Below are 12,026 nucleotides of genomic sequence, written 5' to 3' on the forward strand. Positions count from 1 at the left end.
CCTTTTAGTTTTCACTCCCAGAAAAAGTTAAATAACTCGAGGGAACCTCCAGTCCCTCAGGCATTTTATGGTCATGAAGAGTGGACCCATCTTGGGATCCTTATGAGCAGTCCCACCCACCAGAGCAGTGCACAACTTTTAGGCATGTGACGTCCAGCATGTTCCAGCTCAAAGGCAAGCCTGCGTTTCAGGTTTCTAACAGCCTAGGCTTTGCTCATCCAGCTGCCTGTGAAAATCAGGGCAGTCTGCTTAGATCAGGACCTGCTTTTGGCCCAGATCTTTACATTAGGTGCAAAAGACAAAGGAAATGTGAGGTCAGGGACTTCCAGAGTGGAGCCTTGCAAAGAAATGCCTAAGTGCAGGCTCTGCAAGGAGACCTCTTCAGGAAGGAGTCCCTCTCCCTCCCTGGAGAAACAGAGAAAAGCTGAGGTTGCCTTCCAAACACCGCTGGTCCCCGAACTGCAGAGATGCTGGGACAGCAAAACCCCCCACAGAGGTACCCCAGAATGGCCCCACACTCAGTATAACGCCACAACCATCACAAGGCTCCCAAAGGATGCCTGTGAGTTGGTGAGGAGCTGCGACGATGCCCTTCTGCATCTCCTCTGCCTTCCCACGGTTCTGCAGGCTCCTGAGAACGTGGTCCCCTTTTCTGACCGTGTGAAAAGGGTGCGACAGGCTGCTCACGTGGTGCTCTCCTTCAGGTCAACAATCTCTACCCTCTCCAGGAACCAGCTTGGGCTAGCACCAGAGTTATCGTGGCGGATCCGCAGCTTCTTCAGCTCACCCAGGTCAACGGCTTTGATGGTGAACACATCCACCTGCACAGGAGGCAACAGGCAAATGACTGTGTTTCCCACAAAGGGGGACAGGCAGGCAGTAAATGGCCAAGGGTAGCCTTTTTTTCCCATTAAAACAAAAGGTGTTTGTACGTCCCCCTTGCATTCTTTGGGTGGATGTACTAAAATAACTACAGAGCTGTGAGCTCTCCCATTAACAGTCATGCTTGGCTCCTACAAGGCAGTATCAGCCATGGAGCTGCTCAATCCTTCACTCCTTTCTTTACCTCATCCGCATTTCAGCTTCCTCTAGGTTTAACTCATCTCTCCTAAATCTCTTTCGCTTCACGCTTAGCATTTTCCTATCTGGAACTGGACGCGAACTCCACGGAAACTCTCCTGTGCACCTCCATGTGCTTTATTTCAAACCAGAGGATTTTTTCCTGTTGTCATTTACTACAACCATGAGGTTCATTTATTAGCTCTATTAGTGTGACAGGACGGACCTTGTTGTCATAACACTTTAAACGTCTTAATGTGATTAACTTGTTGGTAGACTTTGGGTTTCTACTCCCAAGAGCAGAGACTGTTACATTTGCATCTTGGAGCTCTTCCCACTGAATGAAGAACCATGTGCAGGTTGCAGTTTCACCGGTGCCAAGCTCATAAATCACAGCTAACAGCTTATTTAACAACCTGAAGCTCTTTTTTTGTGATTGCGAGTTTTCAACAGCTGCTTATTGTTTCCTCAATTTTTCGTTATTCAAAATCATGCCTTGAATAATTCCTGGCTGTAATAGTAGCTTGCTAATTGTTCATAAACATTTTTATGGCAAATATTCAATCTACAAGAGATGCTGTTTAATTGGATTGGATTATAATGTAATTATAGCACACTGTGTAATATTGCTTTTATTCCCTGACTGGTTCAGTGGAACATTTAAAATTGTATTTGCAATCTAAATGCTGACATACTTGAGCTGCCTCACAAATACTCTCCAATATTAATTTAAAGTTTGTGGTTTTCAAGTATTCCTGGAAGGGAATGCTGTTACCAGAATGCTTACAGGAAGCCGATGCAGGAGGTGGCTCCGATGTAGGATTGGTGTTCAGCTTATTATTCAAATGAATTTCCCTTGGAAAACGTTCTGGGGCGTTTTGCTTTAAATAATATATTTAAGAAATAAAACACATTTGAGCTTTAAGTTGAAAGAAGCATCCGAGCCTCGCAGAGAAGAGACTTGTAATGAATGGCCGGCATGATAACCGAGAGAGCTCTGCCAGCCTTCTGCTCGCGTGAGTGAGTTGAGTTCATGCATTACCTGGCCCTTTTCAAACTTGTTGAGGTTATTCGACCTTTTCAGCTGGCGCTCACCCGTGTCTCCTCTTTCTATGCCATAGATGCTCAAGAAGACATTAGCATCTGTCCCAGCCCCCCACACATTCCCAGTGAGAACATGGACTTCGTACGTATTCTCTGCAAATAAAATTGCAAAGGCAGATCAGGAGGAGCCCAGAAATAGCCATATTTCATCAGATCCATGGCTCACCATGAAAGCACGTAGCCCAAAAATGCCGGAATGGTCAGCTTTAAGAAAGATTTTGTCTGGACCTTGTTTGCATCTATCTTAAAACCTGAGCAGCTCCACCTTTCTCTAGCTTTTGTCATTAACCATATAAATAGTTAGAGCTTGCTAAACTCCCAGGCACAGTAGTAACCTGTGGGACTCATGACACAAGTGCCCCAGACAAGCCTTGGAGAATCCTACCGAAGTCCTTTAAGGTACTCCCATTTCAGGCTGCTTCCTCCACCCTCTGACTTAGTTTAACCATTGTCCTCTTCCTCCCCACAGCTGATCAACCAAACCACAGTGTGAGCCACATCACAGGCCTGGGGCAATGGGATGGCTGGGGGGGGCCATAAATGGTCCTGCAAAGCACCACAGCATGGTTATCATCCTTCACACAACTGCAGTATACACACACACACAAACACACACATATTCTTTCTGATATTTACCCTCCAGGGCAGACTCTTCATCAGGCACCAGCTCCACCACAATCTCCTTATCTCCTTCATCTTTAGCCAACCAGCGGTGTGCCACAAATGTATAGACATCCATTCCTTCTTCCTCCTTGGTCTCCTCTTCTTCCTCCTCATCAGACTTCTTCTTTTTCTTCTTCTTCTTCTTATCGGACTCCTTCGTCTTTGTGGCAAGTCGCTTCAGTGTGACACTCTCCAGGAACCAGCCATCCCCAATGCCTGTCCCATCGTGGCCTATCCGAATCTTATAAATCTTGCCAACATCTGCAGCCTCTCTCTATCACCAAGGGAAAGTCAGCACCCAGGAGGTTATAAGACATCTTAACTTCATAAAGTACATTCTTAAAAATGAGGAGCATCACCTCTATCACCCAAAATCATCTAAGCAAGGATAAGATCAATTTTTTATGCAAGTTTACCTTCACTTTTTCTTTCTTGCTTTATTTTTTCATAACTCCCATCACCAAATCTCATCTGAACAGACTGAGCCGAAGACATTCAGAACAACCATGGCAAGGACAGGAGCTGAATTCGTATTTACTGTGCTCTCTACTTCTCCATTGCTCTCCTCACTAGTATTGTCTCTATGTTGGCATTAAAGGTGAATATGCCAAAATATCATACTAGTTTATGAGATTCTCAGTGCCCGAGTTCTTTTTTAAATGAATAGGACTACAAGGATGTTGTGAGATTATGCAGGGAGAAAATGAGAAGGCCCAAAATGAACTAGGGCCCAAAACTTAATCTGGCTACTGCAGTAAAAGACAATAAAGAATGTTTCTATAAGTACATTAGCAACAAAAGGAGAGCCAAGAGAATCTTCATCCTTTATTGGATATGGGGGGAAACATAGTGACAAAGGCTGAGGAAAAAGCCGAGGTACTTAATGCCATCTTTGCCTCAGCCTTTAATAGTAAGACCAGTTTTTCTCTGGGTACCCAGCCCCCTGAGCTGGACAACATGGACAGGGAGCAGAATGAAGCCCCCATAATCCAAGGGGAAATGGCTAGCAACCTGCTACACCACTTAGACACACACAAGTCTGTGTGTCTGGATGGCATCCACTGGGTACCCACCACCAAGGGTACTGAGGGAGTTGGTGGAAGTGCTCACCGAGCCGCTTTCCATAATTTATCAGCAGTCCTGGCTAACTGGGGAGATCCCAGTTGAGTGGTGTCTAGCAAATGTGACGCAGATCTACAAGAAGGGACAGAAGGAGGATCTGGGGAACTACAGGCCTGTCAGTCTGACCTCATGTCAGGGAAGGTTATGGAGCAGATCATCTTGAGACCCATCACGCCGTACATACAGGAGAACCAGATGATCGGGCCCAGTCAGCATGGGTTTATGAAAGGCAGGTCCTGCTTGACTAACTTAATCTCCTTCTATGACTAGGTGACCGTCTTAGTGGATGAGGTAAAGGTTGTGGATGTTGCCTACATTGACTTTAGTAAAGCCTTTGACACCATTTCCAAAAGCATTCTCCTGGAGAAAGTGGCTGCTTATGGCTTGGACAAGAGTACTCTTGCCTGGGTAAAAAACTGGCTGGATGGCCAGGCCCAAAGAATTGCAGTGAATAGAGTTAAATTCCAGTCGGTGGCTGGTCACAAGTGGTGTTCCCCAGGGCTCAGTACTGGTGCCAGTTCTATTTAATATCTTTATCAATGACCTGGATGAGGGGATCGAGTGCACCCTCAGTAAGTTTGCAGACAACACCAAGTTGGGCAGAAGTGTTGATCTGCTTGAGGGTAGGAAGGCTTTGCAGAGGGATCTGGACAGCCTGGGGCAATGGGCTGAGGCCAATGGCGTGAGGTTCACCAAGGCCAAGTGCCAGGTCCTGCACTTGGGTCACACCAGCTCCATGGATGCTACAGGCCTGGGGCAGAGCAGCTGGAGAGCTGCCTGGCGGACAAGGACCCTGGGGGTGTTGGTCGACAGCAGCTGAATATGAGCCAGCAGTGTGCCCAGGTGGCCAAGGAGGCCACCAGCATCCTGGCCTGTATCAGCAGGATGGGTGTGTGTGGCCAGCAGGACTGGGCCAGTGACCATCCCCCTGTACTCGGCACTGGTGAGGCCCCACCTCGAGTGCTGTGTCCAGTTTTGGGCCCCTCACCACAAGAAAGACCTTGAGGGGCTGGAGCGTGTCCAGAGAAGGGCAACGGAGCTGGTGAGGGGTCTGGAGCACAGGTCTGGTGAGGAGCGGCTGAGGGAGCTGGGGGTGTTCAGCCTGGAGAAGAGGAGGCTGAGGGGAGACCTTCTCGCTCTCTACAGCTCCCTGAAAGGAGGTTATAGAGAAGCGGGGCTGGGTCTCTTCTCACAAGTAACAGGCGACAGGACAAGAGGAAACAGCCTCAAGGTGCGCCAGGGGAGGTTTAGGATGGATATCAGGAAAAATTTCTTCAAGCAAAAATTGTCAAACATTGGAAGAGGCTGCCCAGGGAAGTGGTGGAATCACCATCCCTGGAGGTATTTAAAAGCCGGGTAGACATGGTGCTGAGGGACATGGTTTAGTGGTGGTTTTGGCAGTGTTACATTAACGGTTGGACTCGATGATCTTAACGGTCTTTTCCAATCTAAACAATTCTATGATTCTAAATGAGTAATAAGATACATTTAATGCTTAGCATGAGATATGAACCAAGGAAGAATCAATAATGGTATGGCAAAAAGGCAGTAAACTTGGACTCAGATAACCTGATCTCTGACGGGGACCATGGGATTGGACTGCCATTCTCCTTACTTCTCATCTGGAAAATTAGAAGAGTATCTTCTCACTTTGCTAGTGAGCAGAGAGGATACAATCACTAGTGATTACGATGCATCAGTGGCAGAAGGCTGTATCAGGAAGATTTCCATCTCTCTAGTCAATACAGCAAATACGAAACCTTGTTGGTTGAGATTATTTGTCTGGATTACTACCTAATGAAGTAGGATAGAAGGTTTTACTCGATGCAACCCTTCAACAACCAATGACATGTTTCTGATGATTGCTTATGCTATTAGGCAGTGTTTATGTTATAAAACTTGCAAACATTTGCTTCAGGCTGAAATCTGGCAACTTGGCGTGTAAGGTTTCAGTCTAGAAGCATTTTTTTCTATAGTAGATTAGAACAAAATCAATTGCACACAAGATGCTTATCAGAAAACTAAAATTGATCCAGCTGCCCTGGCATAAAGAATGTGTCTTTCCTTACACCGCTTTATCCTTAGATTTGCTATAATCATCCTGCATGCCCTGTCTATATCTGATGGCATTTCCTATTAGTATGTAGCTCACAGAATCTTATTCTCGCCCATATCTTTCTGTAAATATTAATATCATGAAAGAGATAGAGGATCTGCCTGTTCATGCTTCACAGCTTCTGCCTTGTGTGTTTATGAAAAAAAATCACAGAAAATGGGCAGAACTTTAAAGCCCAGCAATAAACATCTGAGAGAGGGCATAAACATGGCTATGTAAACAGAACACTGTACATATGACTTTATCATAAATCTGATATTGGCTAATGGCTTTTACTCGTAAATTTTGGAAAAGTTATTTCATTTAAAATCAGAGAAACCTAATCTTAAAATTACGAAGTCTTAAAAAAGCAAGCATTTATAAAGTGCTTGTCATCTTAAATCCCAAGGAACTCATTAAAAACGGATAAACATCACTAACTCCATTCTGTAAAGCAAGAAACTGAGGCAGGAGGAGGTGAACTGATCTCAAAAATACATGTTACAAAACTGCAGTAAAGCTGTGGATAAAGGCACCTCCGTTTGGCCAGTGACACCGGGAAGGATTCCCCAATCTTTATGATTCCCCAGTCTTGATGATTCAGGGGAGCTTCCACAGCTAGGTCCAAGTAGGTGCTTAACTATGATGAGATGGATCCCACCTCTGTGGGACTGCAAATTCACAAGGAAACCTAGACACCACCGTGCTGAGCCTTGTGCTGTGAGCCCATACTACAGATGTGCCGTAAATCCTGCTTCCATCTGGACTCTGTGCTTTACCGTCCAGATGCTGGTGTCTCCTGAGGTTACTTCCATACACAAGTATGTGGATCTGACATGCACCGTGATTGTGAAGTGCTCACCAGACTAGTGCTACAGGCAGTAAAAAATCCATGGGGCACTCACACATTCACAGAAATTACAGCGGCAAACCTCTGCAGGGTTGGGCTGACAACATGTACCCGTGGCAAAAGGTATGTGTGACCACAGGCTAAGCCAGGATTCCTTATGTTCTGTAGGGGGTTTCTTTTTCCCCAACTGGATAAAGAAAAGGGACAATAACATGTGGTCAGGCCCAAAATATAAGTTTAAGGTCTCTTGAGATCTAACACAAGTACCTCCTTTTGAAAATAAAGGTAAACAAATGCTGCTATTAGACCATATTCTTCCATGACACTTTTGCTACCAGTACCTCAGAAGATGAAAGTCACTCTGCAAAACACAGAACCTCCCAAAAGAAATGCAACACCTCCCAAAAATACAGAGAGAGGACAGCAGACACCAACAGACCTGGCAATTTTGTTAAGACATGAATTGTTTTTTTGTGATTGGGCCAATTAGCCTATTGAGGTCTCAGTTTTGGCTGGTCTTTTCTTTCCCTTCATAGAAGCAGAAACGACTGCCCTCATCATACCTTGAAGACGTCTGTGGCTCCCCGTTCAAAGTTGTTCGATCTGTTTTCTAAGATGATCAATTCGGTTTTGCCCGTCTCGCCATAAATCTGCATGAAGACTTTGGCATTGGTGCCTGCGGCCCGCACGTCTCCGGTGACTACAGACACCTCGTAGTTTATCACTAGTCCAAAAATAAAGGCATTAAATCAGCAGACGAGCTCAGATAACAACATTCCCGAGGGCTCAGGTTCAAAATTTAATTACCTTGTCTTAACAAATGACCATGTAGCCGACCATTTGCTCTTATCCAACCCAAATCTGAGATAACACAGCACTTCACTGAGGAATAACCTAACAGTTTTCCCTTTTACAAGTATTAAGCCAGTGTCAGAGGGGTGCAACATAGAGCCTTAAAAGGGAATTTCATTTCAATATTAACCATAGAGTGGTTAAGTGATCTCCTTAATGTAATAGAAGGGAGGGAGTTACACAGAGCAGGGGAAAACCACAGCATCCTTTCTCAGGATCCCAAGGCAAATTTTAACTGTAGCCTTAAAAGAAAATTAATCTACTGATAAAAGTCAAATAGACAGTAGGGATTTGGTCCTTATTTATCAAACAGCCTCTCTCTTCCAGATAATGGGGTAATACAAGCAGGATGGGACATGCTTGTGCAGGACTGGGGCAGGTAAATGTGAAAAAAGCAGAACCCACTGATATGAAGAAGCACCTTGTGCTGTGTTACACTGCCCAGGACGTCAATTTTTCATACAATTTCAGGAAACTTAAATGGAGAACTCAGTAATGTTTTTCCAGTTGTTTTAAAAAAACAAACAAACAAACAAAAAAACCCCCCCAACAAACAGCAGAATAATCTACTTTCCTCACCAACATAAGCTCTTTGGGACAGGGAATTTTTTGTTTTGTTGTCTAACACAGTGGTGTCCTGGTCCTTTAAGAATGCTGGTAATACAAATTTAGTCCTAGCTATAAGAAAAGCACAAGTTTCTCAATGTGTTTTATCTCACATTTCTCAATAGGCACAATCTCACTTGGGTAGACCTCCACCTCCACCCTGCCATCAGCCTCATCTTTGTCGAGCCATCGGTTGCAGGGGAACATGTACTGCCTTCCCTGGACCGGAACCGTGATCTGGACACTGGCCAGGAACCAGCCAGACCGGAGACCCACGTTATCGTGTCCGATCAGTATTCGGTTGATCTTTAAAAAAGCAAACAAAAACCGAGAGGGCAGGAAAAAAAAACCCCAACACAACAGAATTTACTCAATGTATAAAAATCTCCTTCCCCCGGCACCCTGTTCTTAGACCATGTTCATGTAAATCATGCATATACGTATTTAACTACAAACTTAAAACACATTCTTCACATGCCAGCATGCACGCTAGACTGCCGACGTAATAGCCTGTATAAAATGTATTCCTTAATCTCCAATGCAAAGGTCAAAGATTCTCACACCACATTTAATCCTTAGCTATGTATTGATTCTGAATTCATCTGCTTGCACGACGCACAGAGCCACCTGCAATTAATTCTTACCTTCCCAATATCCATCGTATCTAGGGTAAACTCATCCACTCGACCACGTTCAAAATAATTGCCTAGATCATTATCAGAGACTAAGAGAGGCTCTTTGCTGGAGTCTGCTTTTTCACCGTAGAGTTTGATGAAAACTTTGGAGTCTGAGCTGGCACCTGGGATATCTCCTGTCTTCACACTGATGTGATAACTGACATCTGAAGTGAGATCAACATACAAAATGCAGAGACGTGAGTGGCATTTCCAGTGCTCAGCCAGGCTATTGCCTTCAAACAGATATCGAGGAGGGTGACTCCAGCAACAGGCACAGAAAGAACTTTGCTCCTCCGTTCATCCATCCAGATCTTAGGACCACATTGTCACACCTTGGAATTATTTACCAAAACATAAGAGATGCAACAGTTACACTAATAAGCAGATAATGTCCTGTACTCCTCCCTCGCACCATAAAAATGAGCTTAGGCAAGTGAGGTGATTTCACTTTTTTTATACTTACAATTTAATTCAATAGCTTTTGACTTTTTTTGCTAAAACAAAACAAAAAGCATCTCAACCTGTGCTGTTTTCTAAAGAAAATTGTAGTATTGGAACCCCGGTTCTCCAGAAAAGGACAGTGTAACCTTTTTGGTGATTTTCTTCTGGCAACACAAAGTTATTCACCAGAATCTACTCTATTAAAGCAGTGGCAATTCAAGATCCCTCAGAGAAAGCTATACAAGAAAGCAATTCTTAAACAATGACGTTAAAAATCAAAGTTTCTTTCTACATATATAATGTTGCAATTATTCTCTTTTATGCAAATTAATCCCTTACATAAACTAGGATTTAAGGGTCAGAGGCTTTTCTCCCCCAAGTGACCTACTGCAGCTTCTTGCATAACAATGGCAAGAAAAAGCCTGGTAGATTTACTGTGAACTGCCTGAATTTGTAAGTAGAATAAAGCGAGTAAATACGTGCGTAACAGCTCAAACCCAGACTTTATTTTTTTCCAAGCTAAACTCACTTTTTAGCATTGGTGACTCCCCAGCAGGCACTAATTCTCGGACAATCTGACCATCGTCCTCATTTTTGTCAAGCCATCTGGTTTACAAAGAGAAGTAAGTTATCTTTGAATAATTAGGACCTATTAGACCTTTCAAAATCTAGGCTGGCTCCACACATAGTAATAATTCCCACCACAGTCATAAAGATATTTTTACATGGTTCTGTGTCTCTGTTATGCTTGCAGGAGCTTGACCAGACCCTACGACAGTCACACTTTAAACCTCCAGTTTTGCAAGAAGAGAGACCACGAGAGCCTTGTGTGTAGCACAGCAGGTAAGCATCTGCTGTGATGTCCATCTGTCCGGAAAGCACAGGCTCCATAGGCACAAGTTATTCCTGGAAAGAGGTGATCTCAGTCTCTTGAAAGCATTGACCTTCATTGACCAGAGATGCTTGTAGCCTTTATTACTAACCACCTTGATTACAAACTTCAGGACACTGAAGTTACTAAAACTCCCTTTTTTGTGTGTGTTTCTTACACTGGTTCATCATCTCTTTTCCTCTCTTTTCCTCCTACACAAATGAGTGTGTAACCTTTTTGCCTCCACCAAGGAAGGGCTGAATGATGTTGTTCCCCATTTCAGGGCTGGGTATACATGGAGGCAGCTGGCACCAGCAAAAGGAAGGATTTCCATTGTTTCTCAACATTAATCTAATGATCCAACTAGACTAATTTGCCAGTCACAAAGCAAAATGTAGCGTGATCTCAAGGGAAAAAGAATCTGAAAGGAAAATGGAGGGGAACAAATTGCTAATCTGGTAGCCTTCACAGCTGCTCCTTGAGCCTCAGGGATGAAGGAATTACAACCCCAAGCCCACCATACGCTGTACAGCAATCGTCGTATGACAACAGCAAGGGCCCTGGCAGAGGTTTCGCACTTTCTACTTCAAACCCCAGCTGCTGCATCATTCAGGACATTCCTGTAAGCATCTGCTTAGGGTCAGGTTTCCCACAGCCGAGCACTTCAGTCCCTGAACATCGTGTCGTAAGAGCAGGTTCCTAGAAAGCCCCTTGTTCCCAGGTACGCAGCAACCTGCAGGAGCATCTTTTGCAGTTAAAAATACTGCTTGAAACCAGCGGGGCTGAACAAAGGACAAGTGAGCAAGCTCTGGCAGGTCATGCAGGGTATTTAAATTGCTATAATTAATCCCAGAACTAGAAAGAGAAAAACAAACCCCCAGAAACTGTTTCTTCTTAAAGAAGGCCACACAGCTATGTGAATGACACCAGGCCGCAGAAGACCTGCTTCTGCACAAACACATGCAGCGCAGATGTACGGCAAGCTTCCTGCAACGTCACCATGCCACGTGTGTCCTCCTTGGCCAACCCTCAACCCAAAAAAAGGAGGGGAGCTCACTTCCCAGTTAAACTTTCACCTTTGATTTTGCTGAGGAGCCGGCACACACGGCAACCAGCAAACGACCCTCACAACAGGGTCTTTGGGACATGAATAAGTGCCCACTGACAGCAGGATCAAACCGATGGTGTCTCACTGGTAATAAGCCAGCACAGTTTACAGTCATGACCAGTTGGACTCGCCATGGTGACCAAGAGGTAACCAGGCATTTTGGAACACCAAGGACAACAGGTCTCCATTTCATCCATCTGAAGGAACGTTATCTTTTTAGTATCCTCCTCTCCCTTCCCACCCAGAGGAAAACAATAAGCACAAAGAAACCATGCAAAAAAACAGCACGTGGAAAGGAATCCAAACGTGAGCTAGAGCCAGCTGGTCCCAGAAGCACTTAGCAGCAAAGTCCCCATGCAAAAGAGGTGCATGCAGCCCCACCACACAGACACACATCTTCACTCCCAGGTCCCCTCTAAGCTTTGGCGGGTTGTCGGGTATGCAGTCTACCCCGTATTCTTCCCTTTCACTCTGTAAAGCAGGTGGCCATGTGCAGGTGGCTTGAGAAGGGCTAAAAGCTAAGGGGGTCAGCATGAAGGTGGTGAACACGCGGACATGTGATGACCACACAAACACCA

General features: G+C 44.7%; 1 protein-coding gene across 1 annotated transcript; it reads right to left on the bottom strand.

The window, feature by feature from the left end:
* Positions 1-654: 654 nt before the first annotated feature.
* Positions 655-10,163, bottom strand: LOC134508883 (lipoxygenase homology domain-containing protein 1-like). The gene is made up of 7 exons (XM_063321033.1): positions 9,999-10,163; positions 8,996-9,192; positions 8,465-8,657; positions 7,457-7,617; positions 2,800-3,100; positions 2,102-2,256; positions 655-821 (listed from the first exon to the last, which is right to left on the bottom strand). Exons 1-7 carry the CDS (start codon positions 10,006-10,008, stop codon positions 684-686), a joined length of 1,155 nt encoding a protein of 384 aa, XP_063177103.1. The 5' UTR covers positions 10,009-10,163; the 3' UTR covers positions 655-683.
* Between the last annotated feature and the right edge of the window lie 1,863 nt (positions 10,164-12,026).

Source organism: Chroicocephalus ridibundus, chromosome Z, assembly GCF_963924245.1.
Source record: "Chroicocephalus ridibundus chromosome Z, bChrRid1.1, whole genome shotgun sequence".
In the NCBI taxonomy this organism is placed as follows: Eukaryota; Metazoa; Chordata; class Aves; order Charadriiformes; family Laridae; genus Chroicocephalus; species Chroicocephalus ridibundus.

Excerpts from the sequence above, each read along its gene's own strand:
- LOC134508883 (XM_063321033.1), bottom strand. Across the intron at positions 2,257-2,799 it reads TGAAGAGTCTGCCCTGGAGG|AGAATACGTACGAAGTCCAT; the intron begins GTAAATATCAGA and ends TTTTATTTGCAG. Across the intron at positions 822-2,101 it reads ACAAGTTTGAAAAGGGCCAG|GTGGATGTGTTCACCATCAA; the intron begins GTAATGCATGAA and ends CCTCCTGTGCAG.